Source organism: Aphelocoma coerulescens, chromosome 1A (genome assembly GCF_041296385.1).
Source record: "Aphelocoma coerulescens isolate FSJ_1873_10779 chromosome 1A, UR_Acoe_1.0, whole genome shotgun sequence".
Lineage (NCBI taxonomy): Eukaryota > Metazoa > Chordata > Aves > Passeriformes > Corvidae > Aphelocoma > Aphelocoma coerulescens.
The window spans coordinates 30998347-31025317 of NC_091014.1; the positions used below are offsets into that span (position 1 = coordinate 30998347).

The 26971-nt window shown below is 39.3% G+C and overlaps 1 protein-coding gene across 2 annotated transcripts in view; it reads left to right on the plus strand.

Moving 5' to 3' along the window:
* Window positions 1-13715: 13715 nt before the first annotated feature.
* The window catches only part of TMEM117 (transmembrane protein 117), a 193789-nt gene continuing 180533 nt past the window's right edge, over window positions 13716-26971 (plus strand). The window contains exons 1-2 of one of the 2 annotated variants that reach the window (XM_068997868.1): window positions 13716-13817; window positions 15758-16062. In XM_068997868.1, the coding sequence (XP_068853969.1) occupies window positions 15786-16062 (277 nt within the window). In that variant the 5' untranslated portion in view covers window positions 13716-13817; window positions 15758-15785. Of the gene's footprint in view, window positions 13818-15757; window positions 16063-24236; window positions 24373-26971 lie in introns of those variants that run through there. The other variant, XM_068997861.1, reaches the window with a different exon arrangement.

The window sequence follows — 26971 nt, forward strand, 5'->3', positions numbered from 1 at the left end:
ACTAGAGAACACAAGAAGTGCTGTAACGGGGCATATCAAATATCCAACCCAATGGACCAGGCAGGAATTGAAGAGTAAGGCAAGCACACGGGAATCCTTCCCTGGTTCACCTTCCCAGCCTGCAGAGTGCTGCAGACCAGGAATTTCTGAAGTGAGCTGTGTTGATAAATGTGAGTGCCTGTGCTTTGTCAGATCGCCAGTTTGAAGAACATGTGGGATTTAGTGTCCTATTTGGGAAATGTGAAACAGCACTGTAACTGTTATGTGAACTGTGCTGTGTAATGCTAATCCAGCAAATACAAAGTCACTGTGGAGACACATCATCAGCTAATGAGCTGGGACTAACAGTAGTTGGGGAATCAGAGAGACTGCAGTTCTTTCTTCTAGCAAGGAGGCTGAAAGAAACAGGGAGAAGAGTTCACGTGAAACCAGGAAATACAAGACAGGTAGTGCCTACCAGGTACTTGAAAGTCAGCTCTTGTTCCTCTATTGTAAGCCTCCAGGAGCACCAGGTTTTTTTTAAAAAAGGAAGAAACTCTTGGAGGAGAGCTTTTCCAAGCAGAAAGGAGTACTAGAGATCCAAACAGAGTGGCAAACAAAATGTGGTTCTTTCACAATTACTTTAAATTATTTGAGCCCAAACTTGCCCCAGGTTCTAAATTCTTGGGTTTTCCCTGTTTTGGTGTTAGTGCTTGTAGAAGATGAAGTTGTCTGAAAATTTATGAGGGAAAAGGTTTTCCTTGATAGACAGATGTCCTGAAAGCACCGATCAGTTCCTTGCTCCAGTTAGTCATGCGTCCCCAGGACCACTGCTATTGTCACAATGTGGTATCAAGGATGTGTGCCTAAGACTGTGGAACTGTTTTTTTCAGTGGAAGTTCATGCCTAGACTGGAAATATCAGAGTGGTATAACATCTGTCACTATATTCAGATCATCTTATTTGTCTGTCTGAGGTCGTATCACTACACTACCACCAATGTGAAGGCTCTAAAGTGCAGGAATGTGATCTTAGTATCAGTTTGATATGAAATAAGACTGGTACACATTGGCATTTTGTAGTGCCTTTTTTGGCAAAAAGACAAACTGAAAGTCAAATGTGTTTCCTTTAAAATCTCAATATCACAAATATTTTCCTGTATTACAGTGATTGATGTGTGTCAAAGAAAAGAAGTTGCATGGAAACTAACACAAGCAAGTAGGGATTTGATATCTAATAAAGATTCCTACAGTTCTGAATTTTAGTGTCCTTCAGATTCTTACTAAACTGCTTTAAATCGTTAAACTCCTGTCCAAATCATAAAGAGTGTCTGAACAAAACCAGGGATGTTTATATGTTAGCCTATGCACTAAGTAACTTTTCTTCTTTTTATTGGTAATAATTTCTTCCTTGTACTTGAATTGTTCTTTTACAGTGGATTTTATATCTAATTCAGGCTGTGGCTCTTTTGGTAGAGACAGCATGTTGCAGTTTCCCAAAATTATAATAAGATTTCTTTAACTGAATAATAAATGACATTTTTAAAAAGGAAATACTTCTAATAGATTTTGGTGCAGCATTTTTTGGTGTGACTTCTGAGTCTTGTTTTCAGTGCCTTTAATGTCTTTTACAATACATTTACTTCTTCATTGATTGAACTATGTTCTATTCAAATACTTATGCTAGTTTATTAAATGTTGTGGTTATAAGCTCTGTGGAATCATCAGTTCACACTGTTCATAGTTGTGTAATGGTGTGCAGTCATTTTCTCCTGTTTTGATGTTTCTGGGAAGGCCTGTCCCAGGTTTGACTCTAACCATCCACCTCACAATGGAAATACATGTGCTTTTTTACATACAGTTTCTATTACTGCATTTTGTACCTATCTTGAGGTGACACTTAAAGCATTAAACACATTTCCAACAATGGAAGTGTAAAACCCTTTCTTTTTCTGGGCATTACTCTAATTTCAGTTTCTTGCTGCAGACCTCCATTGCCTATGGATGTCTATCCTGATGCTCTTCCAAACTTCAGTTTAGATTATGTTTTTCCCCCATCAGCATGGTCTTCAAAACTAACCATATTTTAAGATAATTAAAGTATGAGAGTGTCCATCAGCAAGATGAAATTTGTTCTATATAGAGTAAAAATACAATATCAACTACTTCCTTCAGAAATACATGAAAATTTCATTTCTTCAACTCTGCTTCTAGTTATCTCCATTCCAACGCACTCAGAGGGACCTAAACAGAAATTAGAAATCACGTCTCTCCTAGAGTCAGATTTGCTTTTAACTTTGAGGATAATGTGAGAGGTGTTCCTAGCAAATAGACTTTGATTTTTGAGCATGCCAATGTTGCCTGTTTGTAAGTCTCAGTATATGTAGTTCTAATCAACCAACACTCTATATTCAAATAAAATAAAAAGGTATTTCTTAATGATGAACAGAGATAGTCTACTATAGATAATCTTTTATTAAGAATTATTGCTGTAAGAACCCATTGCTCCCCATTACAGCAAGTGGTTTTCAGCACAGTGTGGACAGCTCTCAGTTCATGTTCATCAGTAAGCCTTTATAGCAGTAAGAATATATCTCTTCATCTCTTTATGCTCTGAGGCATTTCTGTTCATTTCTTGTAAATGAGCAAATAAATTATCTAACTCCCTTCTCTCTCCCTTCTTTTAATATCCATAATCTGAGTGGTTTTTCTTTCTGGCTCCTTAAAGAGCTGACACAGTAGGTGATTTCTGTGGGTGGCAAGGAGCATGCTAGATAGACAGCTATTTTAGATTGAAATGCAATATAGTAAATAGCCAAGATTGGGGTGTTGGGGTTTTCCCAGCCACTGCCATAAATGAAAACGGATTAGCAGCAATGGGTTTTGCTATCCTAAAGGTTGTAGACAATTGAATTTTTTCACGTTTTGTTATGCTTTGATAATAAGATGCAAATGTCCTGTGAAGTAAACTGAAAAAAGCACAATTGGTGGGACTTCCCATCTTTCTTACCTCTTTATGTTCTGTTAAGTACTTCCAGACTATGAAGGAGTTGATTCCATTCTTCTTCTTCTTCTTTTTTTTTTTTTTTTTTAAATATCTCTGTCCATTTCTAGTCTTTATGCTGATCTGGTAAATCTGTAGATAGACACTAGACATGGCATATCTGCATTCTCTATGCACAGCATAATGGACAGTGTCATCATCAAATTGTTTCCTGCTCTCAGTGATTTTTAATTTACAAAATTTCTCAAATGTTGTTAGCTCTATCACATATTTTCCCGAGTAGTAGTGATTAACTAACATATAAATAGCACTGCAAAATCACTGTGCAAAATGACTTGTGATCCAGTTATCCTGTTTGCCACTCTTCAGATTTTCTGTTCTGTCTCTATGGGATGTTATTTGAATGGATTTCTGAAGTGCATTAAACAGTAAGACTGGTGTCTCTGTGGTTCTTTATTCTGCCTTTTTTCTGCAATAGTAAAATTTGTTTTCATGACTTAGAACCTGTTTGCTCGTTAGTTATTGATGACATGTTCCAAGAATCTTCCTAATGTGTAAAGCACACAAAAGCTTTTTAGGAATCTTCTTACATGATGTTCAAAGTGATTCTTGGGTCAGAAAAAGGAAAAAAAAACCTTTGTTAAAGACCTGGGTAGCTCTCTCATGGCTTTGGAAGAGATTTATAAGTCACAATTTAAACTTTGAGCTGTCAGGACTAAGCTAGTGAATTTGTGCCTTCTTCCTAGACCGTCCCATGCCTGACCATAAATGCCAAGATTTTAAATTTGACTGGAATCTAGAAGAAGACTGCACAGAAAATATGAGAGGGACATAATGTATGCCAGGAGGACTAGTGGCTAGAGACACACCAATTATCTGTAGCAAGGTGTATTCCATTGCTGTAGCTCCAATCAAAGATGATATAACAAAGCAGCAACTGAAGCCGCATTACTATTTTCATTCAACAGGAGTGAAGTCAATCTTCCTGCCACCAAATAGAAACTTCACTTAAATAACACTTCTATTAAAAATTGAGATCTTGTATTGGAAAAAAACTCCAAGGCAAACATGAGGTGCTATTTGCATTCATGTAAAGCTTTAATCTGGAACTCAAGCTAGAAAAAAATTCCAAATATCCCATTCATTTTTTGAAGAGACAGGGTATGTCTTACTGCAGCCTCTTATTGTATGTTTTCATGTCAGTTACGACTACTCTACCTTCCACTCCATTTGATTTGCTAGCTCTTTCTTGATGACGAAGAAAATATGCTCGGGACTGTTTCAGTTCCATTTGGATGATCATACTGACAGCCCAGCACATGGTGACTGGAGAAGGACCCCTTTTAGAAAGCTAGTGAGTCCTGGCAGAGAGCCACCAAACACAATACAGTCTAGATTTAAAGTAGATCTTATCTGCCAAGATTGTTAATTACCTCCTGCAGGGGTGGCTTGTCTGGCCAGTAGTCATGTCTAAACATAGAGCAGTATTTGAAGTTTGCATGATCTAATGAGCTGGCAGGTAGCTTCGAGTACTCTGAAAAGTAGTAATTTTCTCAAAGATTTCCTCGTTCAAATGTTCCTGTTACTACAAATATTTCAAAAATAATACCAAGACATATACATTGATAAGGTGAAATGCATATTACAAAAAAAAATTAGAGATTATACTTCTGTTTTTCCTAATATTACATGGAAGATATAATAACCCTACTGAAATAATTAAAAAATTCTCTCACTCACTTTGGTACAGACAGGACTCTACTAGTAGGAAGTATGTGAAATGCTTTTAGTGGCAGGCGGTCTAGGATGATAAACTGGTGCAACACTAGCATGGATCCAGTAATTTTCCTGGTGAGCTCAAAAGAGAGATGCTGGGCAACATTCCTTTCATACCCATTTCCACTTTCTTTTAATATTTACTTAGAGGAGTGCATTGAGTAATCATAAAATAGTATCAGCTCAAACTTCAGCACTGTGCTGATTATATGCAATTGTTTATCTTGTTTTCCATCACTATAGGGATGGCAGTTCCTCTCTTGATAAGGTGCAGTTAGGACAAACTAATTCCAGAGGAAGCAAACACAGCTCTGGCCAAGGCATTGTTTGCACTTTATGCTGAAGACAAAGTCCTAAATCACTTCCTTTCTTAATCAGAGTGCTGCAGAGTCTTTGGGCCTTGCTGAGAGCTTTTACTTTGTAGCCTAGGAGTATCAATATTTCCAAGTTTTGATCATTTATCTTATATTTTCTTTGACATTTTGCCTAGTCTTTCTGAGTTCCCAGATTCCTGCCTGTTTCTCCATGGTATGTATGGCTATGATGTAATAGATCATAGAATCATAGAATATTTTGGGTTGGCAGGGACATCTAGTCTAGTCATCTAGTCTAACTTTCTGCAATGAGCAGAGAAATCCTCAACTATATCAGGTTGCTCAGAGCCCCATCCAGCCTGACCTTGAATGTTACCAGGGATGGGACATCTTTTGCCTCTCTGGATTACGTTTTCCAGTGTTTGACCAACCTCTTTGTAGAAAATATCTTCCTTATATCTAGTCTGAATCTACTCTCTTTCAGTTTAAAACCATTATCCCTTTTCCTTTGACCGTTCTCATCTTTCTTATAAACACCTTTTCAGTATTGAAAAACTGCAAGGAGAAGTCTTCTCCACACCCCCAACTCTCTCAGCCTTTTCTTTTAAGAAAGGTATTCTATCCCTCTGATTATTTTTATGGGCCTCCTCTGGACTCTCTTAAACAGCTCCATGTCTTTCCTGTGCTGAGGACTCCAGAGATGGATGCAGTGCTTCAGGTGGAATCTCACCAGGGCTGAGTAGAGGGGTAAAATTGCCTCCCTGAACCTGCTGGCCACACTTCTTTTTATGTAGCCCAGAGTACAGTTTACTTTCTGGGCTGCAAGCAGACATTGCTGGCTCATTACCTTTTTTCCTCATCCACCAGTACCCCCAAGTCCTTCTCAGCCGGGATGCTTTCAATCCACTCATACCCCAGCCTTAATGATTACAGAGATTACCCCAACCCAGGTGCAGGACTTTTCACTTGACCTTACTGAACCACATGAGTTTCACATGGACTCACTTCTTGAGCTTGTCCAGGTCCCTGTGGATGGCATCCCATTCCTCAGGCAAGGCAACTGCCCCACTCAGCTTGGTGTTGTCTGCAAACTTGCTGAGGGTGCACTTGATCCCATTGTTTAAGTCACTGACTCGGAAGCAAGGCGTATGGGTCCTAATACAGACCCTTGAGGAACACCACTCATCGCTGATCTCCATCCTGCCATTGAGACGTTGACCACTACTGTGTGGATGCAACTGTACAACCAATTCCTTATCCACTAAGTATCAGGTTCCTTCCAACGGCTCCTTTTATGCTTCTTATTGCTGCTTTATGGTCTTATCCAAATTTCCAAAGAAAATAGGAAAAGGTTCAAACCGTTTTTAGATAATTCCACTTTTTTTTATGTAGGCATCATGAGGACAGCTAAGACCTCTCTGAGGGATGTCTAAGCTGAGGTGGAAGAAAGGGACAAAGGATTTCTCCTACTCGTGGGGTCCTACTTGCAGAAGAAGTATTCAGTCAGACAGGCTTTTCACCTGAGTCATTTAGAAGTGACACCCAGTTTCCACCCATAAATTACTATATGAAAATAGTAGCAAGAAAACATGGGAATATTTATCCCAAAAGGGATAAACTGAGGCCAGTTAGGGGTTATATTACTAATTGTTTGTGGACAGCATTTCTGAGATGTTAGAGAAAAAAACTCTAATACAGATGCTTACTCTGCAGTGCTTACTGTTGAAATAGAAATGTGGAAAAAGGGTAGGAGGAAGAATTGCAGTGCAACCTGAAGTAGTTGCATTGTTCGCTTCTAGCACTTAAGGCTGCTTTTTAGTGCTCAGCTCCTTGCACTTAATTCCCACCAGAATAAGACCCTCACAGGCGCACACAAACTCAGATGTGTGCTATGTCTCAGCATAAGCTGAAGGACTCCAGTACCTCATTTTAGTTCCAAAAGATTCTACTCACTGCTCTTAGAAATGGACGGATATTCAATGAAAAAACAAAGGATATTTTGACTGCATTGTACATCCTTACTTGTTCTCTCAGGCAGTTATTCAAAGTGCCTGCCCATTTTCAATAGATTTCCAGCTGCTAAATAAATTATTACATTTATCATTGAAATTTTTTTTTGCATAACTATGCTTTTTCACAGTGCATTAGTGTGAGATAAAAATAACAGGCATTTACCATAGGCTATTCTTTGGACATTGAAAAAAAGGTCTATTTGCATAATAGATACTGCATATCCCTGTAAAGGACAAGTAAAAGCTTTAAAGAAAGGTCACAAAACCTGGTCTTCTCATCACTTGTTCAAAACTAAAAATCGGACAGTAAAACCTCAGCTCTCTAGACATAGCAGTGTATACATGATGTTCTTATTAATTTTCTTCAGACTATGATTAGCTTTCTCATATTTAATATTGGTACACGATTATTTTCAGTGAGATTATAGTTCTGTTTCACTGAGTGCTACCATTTGGACAGTCATATTGAAGTTGTTACCAAGTATAGGTCACTTGTATTCTTGTATTTGATCCACTGCTTGGGCCAGCCATTTTTTGGGCAGGACACCTGAAAGGGTCTGCTTTGGCAGCGTCAGATTTTCTCTTCATTTATATTAGTGCAGCATCTAGGTTGCCACAGCCTCTATCAAGACAGCCAATGAAGCAGCCAGGACCTCATAGCATTCCCTGCTCTGGCTGCATTTCTGTTCCCCCATTTCAGTCAGTTGTATGTGGCAGTGCATGATCAGAGTCCTTTTATTTTAATAGATAACATACACCAGTTTCAGGTATGCAGAGATTTGAAAATAAAGTAATTGTTCGAGTTATCGTACTATGCTTGAGCTTAAAAAAGTATACTTCTGCTGAGATGCCAGAAGTACTTCTCTCAAGATGCAAAATTTTTATGTCATGCTACACCTATTTTTGTTTAAACAGAAACAGGACCAAGATGCAGTGAATTAATATGACAACACAGTAAAGCCTTCAGATTTATTTTTTTTTACAGAGGCAATGCATTGTTGTACTGTAATTGTACACAGTACTGTTGTTCATTGTACTTTAGAAGAGCATAATGAGGCAAAGTATGTTGGAAACAGGACTTACTTTTTTTGTCCTGTGTTTTTTCGTGAGGTTGAGAAATTTCCTCTCATTATTTTAAATCAAATTTTCCTTTAGTATGGAGTAAACTTCCAGGCTGAACAGCCCCAGCTCTCTCAACCTGTCTTCACAGGAGAGGTGTTCAGCCTTCTGATCACCTTGCTGGCCTTTCTCTGGACTCTCTGCAGCAGGTCCATGTCCTTCTTATGCTGGGGACCCCAGAGTACGACACAATAGTCCAGGTGGTGTCTCATGATAGTGGAGTAAAGGAGGGGAATCCTCTCCCTTGCCCTGCTGCTCATGCTACTTTTTATGTAGCCTAGGACACATTTGGCCTTCTGGGCTGTGAGTGCATGTTGTCAGGTCATGGTGAGCTTCTCATCCACCAACACCTATGTTTCTCTCCAGGGCACCTCTGAATGCATTCTCTGCCTGCCCTGTACCTGTGTTTGGGATTGCCCTGATCCAGGTGCAGGACCTTGCACTTGGCCTTGTTAAACTTCATGAAGTTCACATAGGCCCACCTCTTCAGCCTGATAAGGTCCTTCTGGATGTCATCCTTTCCCTCCAGTGTGTCAATCACAACACACAGATTGGCGTCCTTGAGAAACTTGCTGAGGTGCATTCAATCCCATATCACCAGCAAATACTTCTGTCCCTCTACTGACCCCTGAGGGGGTCCCTCGTCACTGGCTTCTGCTTGGACATGGAGCCATTGACCACAACATCCAGCAAAGTCCTTATCCCCCAAATGGTCCACACGTCAAGGGTTCAGCAACATTAGTACATATTTTGTTTTCTGAAAGACTTTATGTTGCTGCTTACTATTTTTCTGACCTTTTGTCTTCCAGCTTTAGTTCTATTTTGCTGAAGTCTTCCTTTACCATTGCAACCAACTTGGACAGTGTGGAGAAATAAAATCTGTGTAAGGATGGACTCAGATTCCACTTTTTCTTAATTTGTGTTTTCTCCAAGTCTCTGCATGGAACTTTCAGAGTAGCTACAAGTTGATTATTCATTCCTTTTTCTAGTGCAGAAGTCACATGTAGTTGTTCTCTTTACTGAAATCATCCATATAGCCAGCAGAGGTACTTAAACAGTATTTAATGAGTGGTGTAAATTCACCTCACTCAGTTCTTTAGTGATTTCATCTAGGCTAGGTATATATTGCCTGTCTGAAATCAGTATGGATTATTTGAAGTAGAATCATGGTTACTTGGAGTAAACTTGGTCTGGATGAACAGAAGTCAGTATTTAATTCAAGTGTAAGGTTTGTCATTGGACTTTCATCTTCAATATTGTCAGTATAGCTTCTACTTCAATTTTGGTAAGCCCTATATCATTTGACTCTCAGACCGAAGTTCTGCTTGACAATAAGTAATGTAAAGTTCTGGTTCTCCTACTGCTTTTTTGTTCCATGTTGCACTGGCATTGTAAAATTAGATGTATATATATATATATTTAATTATGCTCAAAATTTTATTTTTGTGATTTAACCTATCAACCATGATGAAACCATCCCTAACTTCCTCTTAGTAATCTAAAACCTGGTTGACAAGGATCAAAAAGTACATAATAATCACCCATATCCCAAGATTCCATTAACATTTTTATTTGGAGCATCACTTACATTTGTTAGAATTTATATCAAAATGCTTTTTTCACTTTTTTTTTTGCCTTAACGTGTGTGTGCACGTGTGTATGTGTGTGTGTGTTTGCTTTTCTCCCTTTCACTTGTTACAACATTAACTTTCTTCTAGTTTTGTGAAATTTCCTCAGCATTTCAGCAGTTAGGAAACAATTATTAACATTGCTGTCTATCAGCAATTATTATCTTTTATTTATTATTTATTATCTTTAATTTATTTTTCTAATAAGTCTTCAACCTGCCATTTAAAAATAAATGTTTAATTTAGTTTGTGCAGTTTACTATCCTTTCATATTATTGATTTAATGGAAAGTGTTTTGTGTTACATAATGTGAAAACAGTCGCTGTTTATGTTTTCCAAATATGCAGTAGAAACCTTTCTGCTGTTCCACATTCTTTTACACAATCCTATTTTTCACATCTAGTTGCAAATCAATACTAGTATTTGAAAAATCATTGTCTCTGATTAACTTAACATCCTTAGTTTCCACGAGATGCATCTATTTGTCTTTTCTTTCTTTTAAGTTCTTGAACTATTTAGATCTTCAGTTATACACTAACTGTTGCCAGCTTTTGTGGCTTTTTTCCTCCCCCATTTATTTCATGTTTTATTGTGCTGCTTTCTCTTCTTTTAGAAGATGGTAAGAAATGAGTTGGGGATGCAGGTAAGGAATAAGTCTGAAGCTGTATGGCTGAGACAGGTTGCCATAACCATGACTGTGAAATCACAAGGTGAGGAGTCTTTTGTTCCAAGGATGTTTTTCCAGGTGCACTGGATCTGGCCCAGAATTAAGTTGACTATCTTCATAGCAGTGAAACTGTGCTGTGTTTTGTGTTTATGACTAAAACAGTGTGGAAAACATGCCAGTGTTTGGGCTGTTGCTCAGAAATGCTTGCACAGGATCAGGGCTATCTCTCTTTCCCATTCTGCCCACATTCCCATACCAGCAAGTAGGCATGAATTTGGGAGAGGACAGAGCTGGGACAGCTGATGCCATACAATATATAACATCATGCTCACCAATAAAACTGAGTAGAGGAAAAGGGTGAGGTAGGGGTTATTTTCAAAGCTGTTTATCAGAGACTGATGGTCTGCTAGTGGGTTTTGGCGTGTGGTTGCCTTGGCATACTTTTTTTAATCCTTACTTCTTACATTTTATAATTGTCACTTTTTTTTTCTTCAGTTGTTAAACCATCTTTATGTTGACCTACCGGTTTTCTTTCTTTTTCTCCTATTCTCTCCCCTGTCCCACTAGGGGAAGAGACAGGGGGAAGTGAGCTAGCAGCTGTGTGGATGCTTACCTGCTGGACATGGTCAACCCACAACAGCAGTATGGAAGAAAGAGCACATTAAGAGCACAATCTCTGAGTAATGGGGTTTTGAGCTTTGAGGGAATTAAATACTTTTAATGAGAAGCAAACCAGGGAAGAGGCATTTGTGCATCCACAGATGAAAGGAGAAGAAGGACAGGATGAGAAAACTGTGATTGTTTAACCTTGAGGAGAGGAGGTTCAAGGCAGAGGATCTTATTGATGTGTCTAAAAGCCTGATAGGAGGAGTAAAGATGAAGCCAGACTCCTTGTGATGTCCAGTGAAGGACAAGAGGCAACGGGCACAAACTGAAATATGAGAAGTTTCATATAATTTATGACAAAAAGAGAACTTCCCAGTTACAGACTAATGTGCTGAAGGCTGATTTCTCATATCTGAGTGTAAAATGACTCTACAGAAATTGAAACTGTAGTATCAATTAGTAGTATCAATATACGGTTAGTTCAATACCCACAGCTCTGTTGGAAAGTGGGTGTAAAACGATAGCCTTTACACAAGCTCTGTTTTGTAGTAGGAGTGCTGATAGATTAGTTTCATTCACAAGTACCAAAACTAACATTTCAAGATGACTCATTGTCCTGATTCAGCCTGCTTTTTAGGTTCAACTTACTGGTTTTACTGCTGGCTTTTTCGTTTGCTGATAGTTTTGTAGATTAGAATTTGTTTATATTCTTCTGTTGCAGGCAGTCCCTGGCTTTCAGTGAGCGGCCTGATTAGTCTTGTTTACTGAGATTATTTGTTAATTGTTGCTATTCAGGTATGTATTTCATCAAGGAAATCTTGATTGCTTAATTAAAAAGCAATAGGAGCAGTCCATCTTTTTTTATACGAGAGAAACACTACACTTAAAAAAAAAAATTAGCTTCCTCTTAAGACAACAAATGCAACATGAAATTTGGGGGAGATAAAAGGTGCACTTATGCTTTTGGTTAATTTAATAGAAAAGTAGATGATTTTCATTTGATTAACTTAGTTACTTCAAAAACTTGCTCACTGATTCACTATCTGAAAAAATGTTCATGGATGCTTTGTAGTGTAGCATGGGTTTCAATCTGAGCTGGAGAGAATATTTTTTGGTGTGTAGGTGCATGAAGACTGTGATCTCTTTGTAGTGCGTGCTGCCTCCCTCTGTGGATTCTCATTAGTTGAACATAAGGAGGCAGTTCTGCAGGAGTGGCAGTACACACAGAACTGTTGCATGAACAGGCAGTGCTTTTTGCTGTATTTCTGTACTGTCACATTGCACATGATTTTTCATCTATGAATATTTGAATTTTCTTTTTACTGTAAAGATAGCTTGGAGTGTGTTAGTGTGAAATACTGAGTACTGCATCTTTCTACATAAAAATGAGGGTCTCAGATTATTCCACTGAGGATGATAATGTGGTGATTGTTAGAGATCTTCAATAACAGGTTTATTTACAAAGATACATAAAACTGTATTGCCTGAAGTACAGAAGGGATTCACAAGTCCTCTTCTGCTGCTTATTCTGGTTGTGCTGGTCTTTTGCAATCTGGCTCTTCTGATGACCCTTCCACATTCCTCTGTGCATCTCAGCCACGTTCCTGTCTGCCTTGGCCTGAAGCAGCCAGATGTCTGATGCCAAATTTCAGATACCTGCTCCAATGGAGTTACCTGACTTTTCCCAATAATTTGTTGAGGCTGTGTCTAGAAACTTCAAGTTCGTTTTATCTGTCTCCAGCAATGACCAGAATTAGTACATACTGCACTAAAACCCAGTCATAATGCAATGTTAAGAGCATCCTGTTTTCCTGGGATGTCAGCAATACCAGCACACTGACACTAGGGACCACATCCCACATTAAAAGGCTTTGGTTGACAATTCGGCTGAAGTGCAATGTCAACAACTCTGGCAGGCTGCACAGAGGCATTTTGCCCGACACAGTGACCATATAGACTGTGTGTGCACCCTGGAGCCTGGCCGTGGCCTCAGCATTGCCCCTTCCCAAGTAAGTAAATTGGGTGTAGACCTCCCTCCGCTCCCAAATATGAGGGTTTTCCTAACTCGTCCTGAGTGATCTGGCTGTTATTGCCAGCCCTGTGCTTTTTCTTTGGGGTAATAAATATCCGGATTTGACCGCCTCTTTCCCGTGTTCGTAAATTTGCATAATACTGGAGTCTGACCGGTGGGAATTGAGTGCTCTCGGGTTTCGTTCACCTCGCCGGCTGCATAAGTCCCCCTGGCTCCCCGGCCACCCTTTTCCAGGGTGAAAAAAGACACCCGCGGGCACACCGCGCACGTTTCGGGTCCTTGCTGGCAGGCTCCGGGGGAGGGGCAGGCACGGACGGGCACGGTCGCCGGGGGCGTCGGGACCCTGCCGCAGCGGCGCCGCCCGCTGCCGCCGCGGCTGCGGCACTGCCGGTGCCTCTCGCCCGCGCCCGGGAGCGGAGCGGAGCGGAGAGGAGGAGCGCAGCTGCCGCCGCTGCAGCCGCTCCCTCCCCGCGGCGGCCGGGGGGCGGGACGCCGCGGCAGCCAGCGCCGCTGTCAGCGCCCGAGGGGCTGGGGGGCCCTGCCGGCCGCGGGCAGCCGCGGGGGGCAGCGGAGCGGAGCGGAGCGGAGCGGGGCCGCCCGCCGCCGAGAGCCGCAGCGCGGGTGCGCCGAGCCGCACCGCAGCAGCAGCAGCGCGCCCGCGGCGCCGGATCCCCCGCGGCGGTGAGTGCGGCGGGCGGCCCGGGGCGGCGGCGCTGCGGGGGCCCGTGGCCCTGTGCCCGGCGGGGCGGCGGCGGCCGCAGCAGCCGCGCGGGGTGAGGTGGCCGCGGGTCCCCGGGTCTGCGCCAGGGGCAGGGGGAAATGGGTCGATTTAACAGGTTGCGATGGGCGTGTGGTCCGCGGCGCTCTTGGCACCCGCGTTTTTGGCGTTGAGGTAGGTAGGAGCAGGATTTTTGTTAGCACTTTGGCACTGCTGCTATTGCTAATATTGGCTTCTGATGCTATAAAACGCTTCCTAGGAAGACGCGTCTTCAGCTGCGTGTCTGATAACTCTCGGGTATCCGGCAGCTGTCAAAAATACCAGGACATGTAGTTGTTTATCTCCAGCCCCATTCGGGCTTTAAGACGGTTCATGCACATAAGGCAATACCGAAACTTTTCTTAAAGGTAACAGAAAGAAAGGAGAACAAGAAATAGCTTTGGGCATCCTTACGGCTCTAAAGGCAGTTTAATCTCCCCAGAGCGGTATTTTCTAAGGCAACGACCCTTACTTTAAATCACTTTTTTTTCATAAAGTTTTTGAAGGACTGACACTTCCTTGTGCCAACTTTTTAACTCTGTAATGTGATATTTTTTCCTTGTTCATATGTAATTTGTGCATCATGGGACATTATTTATTTCCATTATTTACTGAATGCATTGTCTGAATCTGATGAGAGATTCTTTTATCCCTTTAATTTAATAGGTACAGGATTCCTTGCAAATTTACAAATATAAATCGGGTTATGGAGTAAAATAATTTTGGAGGGACTAACTAAAGCGAGACATTGAAATTCATACAATTTCTAAGTTTGCAAGTCCTAAGTTAAAAGTCCAAGAAGGGATGAGTAATTGATCAGGGTTTTAGATCTTTTGTGGTGTGGTTTTTGTTTATTTGTTTTGTTTTTTGCTGCGGGCATGTGACATTTGCAAAAATTTGTCACTGTATCTTTCAAGGATCATGCTATAATAAACAAGCAATATTACTAGACACATTTTTTTTTTTCCTACACTTTGTGTCGCTTGAATAATTTCTGTGTTCCACAACACAAAGGCCTTGTATCTTTGTGCATACAAAGTGGTTCAAGAGGATGAAGCAACTAATTGGTTGTGAATAAAAGAAAAAGAAATCAAATGGCAAACAACTAAATCGTTAACCATGCTCAGTTGCATTTTTCCATAGCAGTACTTAATAAGTAGGCAGGTTTCAAAATACAGTTTTTGTATTCATACAGAACAGTCTGTTTTCAGGGTGTCTTATTTTATGGTTTTGAAAATATGCCTAGCTATAGGTGTACTCCCTGAAGTCAATGAAAAGATTTATACAGACTTGCCCAACTTGCAAGAATGAATTATAGAAACTTTTCCAACATGTTATTCTTTCATAGGAACCCAAGTTTCTAATATTTCTGGGTTATATGCTTTTAATCTTCCAGTAGAAGACCTCATTGGACTTATGGGCTGGTTCCATCTTTCTCCGAAAAGGAGAAAGATTCCATTTAGGCTTAGCATGAACCTTTGTGAAATCTGTGTTGTATTTTTTTGTGTGGATGGAAAGGCAGCCTGGGTTTTTAGGTAGCCTGCCATGTTCTTATATCCATTCTATTGTTTTCATGCCCCATTATGGAGGAGGCATGAAAGTAATAGTATACTTGGGACTGAAAATCCTGTGCTATAATATATACATATGTTTGGTTGTTCCTTTTGTATTGGAATGGGGAGAAATTTCAGTTTTTCTCTACCTGGATCTAACAAATCTTTTGATTCAAACTTTCATTTCTAGGCAAGTCTAAAGTGTTAAAAATTACTGATGACAAGGTTGCAATGATTTTATTTTTTTAATGTGCTAAGCTTTGAGAATTTGGGGTATTTATAACATTTTGCATTTGTGTCTTTACATACAGGCAAAAACCAGTTCTTCAGTATCTGAGGATGGATAAAGACTTCCGCTACTACTTCCAGCATCCATGGTCTCGCTTAGTTGTGGCTTACTTAGTGATCTTCTTTAACTTCTTAATATTTGCTGAGGACCCAGTATCTCACAGCCAGACAGAAGCCAATGTTATTGTTGTTGGTAATTGTTTCTCGTTTGTAACAAATAAATACCCTGAAGGAGGAGGCTGGAGATTTTTGAAGGTGTTTCTGTGGCTCCTTGCCATTCTCACAGGACTGATAGCTGGGAAATTTCTCTTCCATCAGCGCTTGTTTGGTAAGTTAAAAGATGCATCTGCTGGCTTCCTGGTAATGGCTTTCTGACTTTTATCTTTCTACTCGTGGCAATTTTGTAAGCTTTGCTTTTACTTGCTTCTACTGTTTAGAGCTGTAAAGAGCTCAGTACACCAAAACTTACATCATCATGGAAACTAATGCCGTGTCTACTTACGTGAGCATAATTCTCAATGATTTCAGTCAAAAAAGGATAAAAATAGTGAAAGCTGACGTGTTTTAAATACTTGGGAGGTCAGTAATTTTCAATTTTTCCATGTTACAAAAATACTTCTTTGCACCTTCAGACCAGTTTCTAGGTCTTATTAAGTAACTTTCTCAGCAATTTGAAGAAAAGGAATTCTTCCTTAGGGCGGCAACTCTGCCTGTCGCGTCAAAAGACACTTAAGTGGAAAAAGTATCTTGTAAGTATTAGCAGAGCTGTGCTCAAGAGCTCCCATGTGAAAATGGGAATTCTACAGAGAAAGGACCTGTCTCTGTTTTAGTACAAGAGCAAGTCAGTAAAATGGAAAGGCAAGAAATGCAATTAAATGCTTTTGTACACAAGATATGATTAACTGAGGAACATACTGTACATGGACTAAATGAAAGTAATGAAATGGCCCTGAATTAAATTCTGAGACTGAGAACTTAGATGTAAATATATAGAGATATATTTGTATATCTCTTTATATTAATATATAAATAAATATTAATATATTTATAATTATAGATATATAGAGATATAAATATATAGATATACAAAAATATCTGTTGTTGTCTTAACTTACATGTAGAGAATGTTGCATCTGAGGACTCAAGGCTGTCTACGTTTTAGAGATAACTAGAAATCTTCAGTAGAGAAGATTCCTTTGTTCCTGCCATTTGCACTGCTCTTTGAAACAGCTGATTCTGGGTGTGTTGCTGCTGGTCTAGATGGACAGCCCCACATTCTTATACTGGTAGGACTGCAGGATGGATGGTTACTGGAACACCTCAAAGCACATGAGCAATAGGCCATTTCCTTAGTCTGTCTCATTCTATTAAGATCAAGAGAGAGCCACGATTGTTTCAATAAATCAAATGTAAAGCTGTTGTGTCAAGGAATGAACAAGCAAAGCCACATTAAAAGACTTCTTTTTATACAGTCTTCTCTTGAGGCACTTATTCTGAAAAACAATTAAGGATCATGAAGGCTACTTGGTTATTTTACCGTAGTGTAATAGTAAATGCAAAATGTTCCCATAAAGAGGACATTTTACCTGGAACAAGAGCTATCACAAGAATGTTTTCCTTTCTGTCTTCCCCAATAGAGAAATGATTTTGTTAAACTGAAGATGTTTAAGGAAAAGTGGTGAAACTGATGATAAATTTAGAAAAGTAGCCGATAGTGAGAGGATTGAGAGGATAAAGGGAAGATTAGAGGGTGACTTGTTCAAATTTGAAGGACAGAACTTTTAGTTCAGCAAATGTAATGCAAGGTCCAGTGCTTGGAAGTGGCAAATAGCCAGCATTTTTTTTTTTTATCTGAAAGGCTAGACAATCAGTGGAACAAGTTTTTATAGGATATGACCTCATCAAGACATGGATTTTTCTTTTTGAGAACACATTTGTCTGACTACAGAGTAATTATCTTCTATCTAGGTAAGTTATGATGATAGTTCTTTCTGGATTTGTAAGTGGATATCATATATAGCTAAACATAAATTTTAAAGTGGCTTGATTCTGTCTTACTGCCAAAAAGAGAAGGTCTGTCCAGCCTTCAGTGTCTGCTGCTTTGTGCCTTTGTGCAGTTGCTCAGTGAAACAGGATAGGGAACTTACTCATACTAGCAGTACCCGTCTACTATTTCTGTAATGATCCCATCTCTCACCATACTGATCTTTGTGGCAGCACTAAGATGGGATCAGCATTTAGAGGAAACTAGCAGGCAAGAAATTCATAACCCTGAGGGCAGTGCTGGTTTATGGATATTTGTGGTTGTGATCTGGGCAAGCAACATGGGCGTAGGTACTATCTGATTTTAGGCTAGCTGCTGCACGTTGAGTTTCATGGCAATTTGAGCCAATGTAGATCTGTCACAACCCCACCCTCCTAACACCAGCCACATCATTTTGGTGCCTCCTTTGAGCCAATGCTGCTGTTGATGTGACAGCACAGCAAGCCAGCTCAGGCAGCCAATCTCATGGAAAACCAGTTGCTTCTGCTGTCATCCACAGCAGCTCCTTGAACTGATGTGATCACTTGAGAGCCAGTGCTGATGAAGTGGCCAAGGACTGTGCAGCCAAGACAGCTGGGGGCCGTGGCAGCCGTACCTGGTGTTGGCTCGAGTGCTGTGGGACTGCACCCACACAGTGTGTCAGTGGAAATGTGCTGTTGCTTGTGATACACTGTGAGCAGATGGCAGGCAGTGTGACTGAAGAGCTGACTGTATTGCTGACTGATGTGGCTGTGTAGCTGGTGTGGATAGAGATTGCTCTGATGAGAACGTGGGTTTACAGCTTCAGTTATCTTCGTGCCTCCAGAAGATTTGTACAGCCCATGCTGAAATATTTTCTGCCTGTTATTTGCTACTACTTTAATGACTTCATTGGCTAGAAACTGTTCCTTTTATTGAGATCCTCATCGAATCTCTCCTCTGGATCTTCTGGAATCAAGCAGTTAATGAATTCACCTCTTTGTTGTTTTTAACTTCCCTAGTCTGTTTTTCTAAGTAGCTGCTATTTTGTAATTTCTTTCTCTATGTAATTTTTTTTTTTTTTAAATGCATAATTGCTTGGGACCACTCTGGTTTTAAATCCTTGTTTATTTATTTTGTTTTTTTTTTTTTCTCTGATAAACTGTTTGTAGAGGAAATTGTGACTGGTTGTTTTTTGTGGCCTGTAGTGTTTTTTGTGGCTTCCTGCAGTCAGGAAACAAAACAGCACCAGTCAATCTCCCCCTGTCAGATCTTGGCTCACAGTGTAGGCTGCAAATTGCAAATGAAAAGGGTTAGTCTGCCCATCTCACTTTAAATTAAGAGGAAAGGAAAGGATTTTCTTTCTCTATGCCCTTTCTGCATTTTTGGTCCTTGTCTTCTGTATTTCCTGCTGCTGAGTTTGCATAGGAACTAGAAAAATGGTGTAGCTAGAACTGCGCTATAATACAGTCTGCTGTCTGTGACAGCCACTGCCTGATAGCCATGACTATCACGGACTAAAAAATAAAAGAAATAAGTTCAAGGATCTTATGTGTCTAAAAGTGGGAGGAGACAGGTGCTGGAAACCTTATTTAGGGCTCATTACTCTGAGTTTACAGAGAGATAAGTGAGTAGGTAAACTATATTGATGAGAAGTAGAGATCTTGACCTCAGGACATAGTGGGATGTTTTCTGTTGATAATATTCGTTGCAACCTTTGAACAGTATCATCTTCAAGACACTCCTTATTACTTGAAACAAGATTAGAAGACAATTTCTTTTCTTGTTCTTCAGTCAAGAAATAGCTTACTTCATTTGATAAACATCTCCCACGATAAATATTTCCATGGAAAATAGCCCTTATCTAGTACATTCTTTGTATCTTCACGGCATGTGGTCAGAACAAGTAGAATTTTAACATTGTCTTTTGGCTGTTATCCACTATATTATTTTGATCCATCACTAAGCATATCTCCTATTTGGTTAGGTATTGTGTTCTGCTGTGCTTTTTATTTTGCAATGGAAAGTGAAAGGTCATAGAAGAATATTGGAAGTTTTGGGGAAATGAAAAATAAAGATACATACCCCTGGTTTGTTTTTCCTTTCTGCATGAGAGAATTACTTGAGATAAGGGAAAGTGGTAATTTCTTGATTAATTTTCTGCTTTATTGAAACCAGAGAGAGCTTACAAACTGACCCATTTGATGACACTGTGCATTCAAAAAATGCATTCAAATCTTGACTTAGAAGAAATTCCTAAGTAAGTTTTTGCCTATTTTTCATATTGCTCTGGGGCATTGTATGGAAAATAGCACAGTGTTTAAGGTGTAGAATGTGTATGTTTTAATTGGCACCTGCTCAGCCTACACACAGTTGCTGCTCTGTACTACTTCAGACCTAAATTGTGAGTTCAGTGGGAGGTTTTTTGGCCCCAAGTTCAGGCTGTGCATTTTGCATCAATATAGGTAAACATGATCTATCATGTAAATTTAAAATAGTCTTCAATTTGAATAGACTTTTAGCAGTATGCATAAATGGGCAGTATACTTGGAAAAATAATATCTTAATTTTTTCAGTCCAGCATTTTTGCTTAGACTGGTCTGTATGAGTACTAATCCTTAGCTTATGCTGCATATTAGATACCTCAGTTTTTAAAAACTTACTACAAAACATACATGTTTCTACCTGCCCATTTTTCTGATTCGAAGTGATTATAAAGATGTATTAAAATCTGGTTAAAAGCCTGATTACAGAGACTGTATTTGTATTGTGTTTGTATTTTAATCAATTGCCAATGATTGTGCCTAGATTTATACTTGTAAGTTCCTTTCTAAATGGTGTGGATGGAAAAACTAAATACTTAACGTGTTATAAAAAATTACAGAATGCAAGATATATAACTAAATCTGTATTTCTTAAAATGGAGGGATCATAATACAGCAAGTAAATTAGAGCTGTTGTATAAATGTTGAATTTAATGGGTTGCTCTCTTACAAATGTTCACAGTATGCAGTTTGTTTAAAATTAAATAATAATCTGATCTTCATAGACACTGGGATAAATGAATAAAGCACTCATTATAGGAATTGCACTGAACTGTGGGTACATACAAATGTTGCAGATTTTTTAATGGACAGTAGTGCCATGCTGGGAGCAATTTCAGGATAGGTGGTTTCAAACAAAACACCCACCAAGAATATGCTGTCTGAAAACATTACTTTTTTTTGTCAAATATCTTATCTGGAAGGCTCTAAAAGATCATGCAACTGTGTTAAAAGCAGACCCTTCAGTGTCTGCTTTTATGCTGAAATTTAAGGGGGTGTATCAACTGAAGCGTGCATCAACTGAATGAAGATTGCAAGAGGAAATTAGGCAGACTGGGATTTAGTCAGGATGATGGTGCACTACTTAGGAAAAGTGGATGTTAGGCAGGATAAATTTGTACAATATTACATATATCATCAATTAGTATATCCTGATATATTAGGGGTCATGTTAGTGTAAAGTCTGGGCAGTGGTATTGCTGCTAGTGTTGGCATATCACTTTCGTAGTGGTGCTTGTGACATAGCTAATGAACCATGTGATCTGTTTTGCCAAAGAAGCTTCCCATAGATTTGTTAAGGTTTTTGCAAGCTTGTTTTTCAGCCAGATTGTTTCCCATTCTTGTTTGATAGTAGTGATAGGAACAGTTGTACCACCATCTGTAGAAACAAGTGATGTGTGTATGGCAATACTTGCATAAAATTCTAACCTGATTGATAGAGCATATTCTTTTCTGTTGTCATCTCTGTGTCTTACATTACAGTAAGAACTGTCACTTAATGCCCAGCAACTTTGTTCCTGCTGTTTCTTTTCCATTTATGACTTCAGCCTAATAGAAAACAACTAATCAGACAGCTGGTAAAAAATACTGTCTTCAAGAGCCTGTTCAGTATTTTAATAACATTGACCAAGTTAATACTGCTGAAGGTATTCAAGGTCTACTGTGATTGCCTCACAGTCCATTCACCTCTTTAGTTCCAGTAAAATGTTGAAGCAATACAATAAAATTATTTTGGTCCTACAAAATGTGTGCCAAGGGGCCAGTCTAACAGTTTGCTAATAATAACACACAAATGACTGTGAGCAAGCATTTCTGAGAGCCAGAATCCTCAAATAAAAAGTAAAAAAAAAGGCAACATAAAAAGAAAAAGCTCTCAGCCAGCCACTGAATGAGTTGCAGGCTCATCAGATTCCAGCTCTGGCAAGCTGACAGTAATTAAGATATCAGTTTATTTTAAACTTTACATCATTCATGAGAGAGACCACAACTGACCTTTCAAATATAAATGAAAAGCATGCAAGTGACCCCCTAATTTCTTCTCTTGCTCTTATTTTTAGAAGAGCCATAACATCTCACTGCTTCCTCTTTTCGTACTCAATGAGAAGACTGCTGTTGTCTGCACTTAGCCTTAGTTGTGGAATCAGTCTTTGTGTAGGAAATTATAGAGTTTAATTGGAGAGATACAGGCAGTAGCTACAAAAAGATTATTCTCTCTTTGATGAAAGCTTTGAGGTGCATATCCCACTCCCTAAGCAATAGCATAAGAGTACAAGAAGGGGTACGGTGTCGGATTTTCCATAATCTGCTCTAGATAATATTTAGCATCCAGTGACTGAAAACTAAAAATAAGTTCATTGCTACTTCATATTGATGTGTCAAATCTGTGTTTTGATCTTTTTGGTATGAATTTCAGATTTTTCTTTCTGTTTGAAGCTGGGAGTGATTTTGGAATGATGCCTGCCACTTAAAGGAATGATATGTCTTCAGTCCCCAATTTCCAGAAATAGAAGTGAGCTTATTCTTAGTAGATGTATCCTGATGGGCATAGTGCAGGTGCAACCTACTGCAGGGGAAAATTTCATGTATCATTATCCCATACAAGGAGGAGATGTAGAGGATATTATTGTGGAGTATCAGCTTGCCATGTGCCTGCTGGAGAGTCCCTAGGAGAACATGATTTCCTTGGTCATGTTGTACCCTTTTGAAGGTCCTCTTAGGCTGTCAGAGTGGCATGAAGGTCCTTCACATACAAACCAACATTTGTCTCTGTGTGATTCTGCTGGGACCCCAAGCAGAATCCAGCCTGTGCACTCCCCAGCCTGTGCACCAGCCTTATAAAATTTTATTTGTTTGTTTGTTTGTTTGTTTGCTTTTAATTCCAGAATGAAAAAACCCCAACATTCTGGGCCTTAAAAAAACTTATAATACATTCTCAGGATTTAAGAGTTATTTAGCAAATAATAAGTGTAAATAATAATAATTGTCATAGATATTTTACATATGGCAAAAGTAAAAAGAGTTTGTAAATGTATTCACTAACCAGAATGACTTTCAAGGAGAAGGGATCAGTAATTGTTCCCTATGACACAGGCAGGGCAGAAATGCAGTTTCTAAATGTGACTGCTGAGACATGAGAGGCACATGCCCTGATTTCAGATGCTGGAAAACAGAATTTTCTGCTTGCTTCTTTTTCTCTTTTCATCAGAAGGGGAAGTACTCCTTTCCCCATTGAGTAACTCATGCCAGGGGATGGCAGGAACAGCAAAAAATTTCTTGCTTTGAGGATTCTTACTCTCCATGGTGCCTTTATGTTGGAAAGGAGTCTCCCAGGAGCAGGCTGGACATCCGAGTAATGGTAGCAGCAGAGCCTTGAATTCATCTTTCATCTGCAACACTGGGCTGTGATCTTTCGAAGTGGCCAGCTGCTTAGGGCTTTTTAGGCTCACTTATGTACATTCTAAATAGTACTTTCTGTTTCTGGGGCACTGATGCAATGTCTGTCTACTATGAAGCACACTTTCATTTAATAGTAAAGCAAAGAAGAAATTAAATCTGTACACGATTCAGGTAAAGTCAAGCATGCTAAACAAATAATGAAACAGTAATTAGGGCAGTGAGGGAGTAAAGACATGAGGCAAGATGAAGAAAAACATTCCTAGAGAGTCACAGCAGCAACAATATTTAATTTAACTTGTTTGAGTAAAAGGCCTAAAAATGGAGAAACCACAGTTTTAATTAACAAAACCCCACAAATATCCTAGCTCTTCTGCTAGTCTATGCTCGTAGACGTAAGTGACAAAAAATATGGATCTTAATTCACACCTGACAGTATAATATGATGGAGGTATAGAAAAGGGAGGAGGAACTGAAAACTAGTATTTTATGTGGAATGTCTGTGGAGTTCTTGACTTGGGGAATTCAGGGCTTAGCACAACATTCAATTTTGTGTCACTTTCATACAGCAAGTACAAAAGTCTTTACAAACAGTTTCCTCCATGTCTACCACTTTGCTTCATGTTATCCTTGATAGGTTCCAGATGAGATAACTTTGAAGTGGTTTGGGGCTTATATCCCATGAGACTTGTCTCTGTGGCTGCCAAAGGTGGAGCAATTTTTATCTAAATTAGAGGTCACTTCTGTATGACTTGTCTAAATCCAGAGTAGAAGAGGAGTGCTACTCTTTTGGGGATGCCTACAGATTTCCATCTCTTAGGGTGCAGATAAAAAGAAAACTTCTCTTGAGACTGCATTTCTGATTGCCTTGCTAGGGCATACACCAGAGCAAATGCAGGTGCCGGGAGTCTCTGCAGAGGTAAGGGCTGTGCTGCCTATGCAAAGAGCTGACCAAGGCAGCCTGTGTGTACCCAGAGCTTGTCAGAATGCCACTCTGGGTATCAAACTAAACCAGAACTTGGTTGAGGCTCATATAAGTTTGTGTAGAAAAGATGAATTATGGATCCTTGTATTTCTAGATGCAGTTTGATATCCCAATACTGTTGGTGGTGTGGAATTGGTGTAGATCATGTGCTTGTGTTTGTGTGTTTGTCTTAGTTTTGTTTGGGGGTTAATTTTTTTTTTTTATGTTGGACTCTCCTTCTGCCTTCAGACCTCAGACAAGTGTGCAAATTTTCATTAGGGATGTGTTCTGTCCTAATTTACTCCAGGAATGGGTTTGGTGGTGTTAGGTGCATGATTGGACTCAATTAGCATAAAAGTCTTTTCCAACCTAAATGATTCTGTGATTCCTAACTTTACAAAATGTGTGGTTTGTTAGCTCCACCACAATTTCCATGCCTCACCTTCCAGCAAAACTAACTAGAGTCCTGCTCAAGTGGGATTTTGATTTATCAGAAAATCAGTGATAACAGATCTCTTATTTTCATGCTGTGATAATGGTTATAGCAGACGAGGTCCAGCTGTTTTATAGCAGGGGTGGCTGCCGCAATTACAGTCTGTGTAAACAACTGGCTAGAACCGCAGTTAAAATCGGCTTTTTACAGCAATTCAGACAGAAATAACTATCTTTCAACAGAGCAGCACCTTCTAGTGGTCTCGAGTGAACATGGCAGCTAGCTAAACAGTAAAAATAAGGAAAGCTGAATATGCTAGACAATGAATAGCAATGCATATTTCTGTACACTATTTTTATGATTAAATTGATAATGCATTTAAAAACAAAGGAAAAAAACAAGCTGAGTAGAGAAAGCATGTACTGAAAAAAGTGAAAACATTTTTCAATTGCAATATTTCCTGTTCCTCCCCTCCTCCCTGCCGACCTACTAGTTTACTAGCTTTTCATAAAGTTACCTTGAAATAGTATTTTTGTATGTTCTACTTGCAACCTACCTACCCTTTGGCTTTCTTAGTAATGAAAATTTGTCTTCATTATACACCAGCTCCACAGGAAATTTGCCATGGAAATGTTACTTCGTTCAGTTTCACTGATCATTAAGGTGGTTTCTCCAGCCAGAGTATTCCTAGTAAATATAGTTTTGCAATATAGTATTTGCTCTGGTTACTTTTGCAAATCATATAGTACCAAATTATTTACAACTCAATTTTTCCTAAGTTACTAGTAAATATAGTAGCTATGATGGTTTAGTCTAGTCTGTGGTCTCTTTCAGTTTGCATGTAGTAGATAATCCTTTTTGAACACGCTTATATAGTGTACATAGTACAAATGAATGATGTGCTATTTCTAGAAAGGAAAATTAAGATTAATAAACAGTGCTTAATATGTCATTGCAGGATATTTGTGCATTAGTGGAAGCTAACTATATGAAACATATTTGTACGTAGATTTTCATTACATTTCTATGAATTTTGCAACTGGGAGAAAAAATGTCAAGTACAAAAGCTCAGATTTTCAGGAGATTAAAGGAAGACATAATTATTCACTTTCTGATGCTATAAACACTATAAACATTTTCCTCAGTTATCAAAGTAGGGAACTTGACTTTTTTTTCTGAAGAAAATTTTCAACATTTGGAAACTTCAGCCCAAAGCTGAAATAAGTCTTGTGAACATTTTAACCCATGAAAGCTAATTTTGTATCATTTGTTTTGGTGGTGCCATTATAAAATAGGTTTGTTGAAATAGCTAGTAATTTGGCAAGCTCCATTCCATGCTAGGAGGGCAAAGGGGTAGTAAGACAAAGTTAATGGATTTTTGGGGTTGTCAACCCCTTCTGTAACCACAGGGACAATATTCTGCAAAATATTGCGAGTGCTACACAGTCACTTGTTAGAAGTACGACTGTCTCTAACCGTAAGACTGGTCCAAGTCTGGCAGAATAATAATCAGCCTTCCTGTGTAAGATCTGTGCAGCTTGCAGCCCACTCTGGTTCTAACATAGGACTGGATTAACTGATTGTATCCCTTTTGGTGTTCAGGCAAGTGTTGATCTGGATGCATATACAGGTGCCAGTTGAGAGGTGTATAGCTTATGAAACAGCAGTTTTCACCGAGCCTGGAAAGGCTCAGGTCTACATGCATGCCCCTGTATCCCACTGTGGGCTAGAGAGCGTCTTTTTTGTCCCTGAGATGTGCTTTGTCTTGGTCTCACAAAACCAATTCCCCACTTGTGTTTTGCACTGGAAACACAGACATGCTCAGTAACCGCTGGGGTCCCTGTTTGTCCCCTGTGAGGTCTAGTCACAGCTCCATAATAGACAGCAGAGTTGCAAATATTTATTGAAGACAAAAAGTAAACCCCATGATTAATCTGCTTTGTTTTCTGACTCAAAATTCTTTATAAGTGTTTATTTTAAAGGGCTGTGTAGTAGATACATTGTAAGCAAATCTATTTACTATTAAAAATAAACTTGTGAGTTGGCTTCACGACAAAAGAACAAATAGTATAGAAAGAAACCCTGATTATTTTGACAAGTTGCTGCAGAGCATCATTAAAC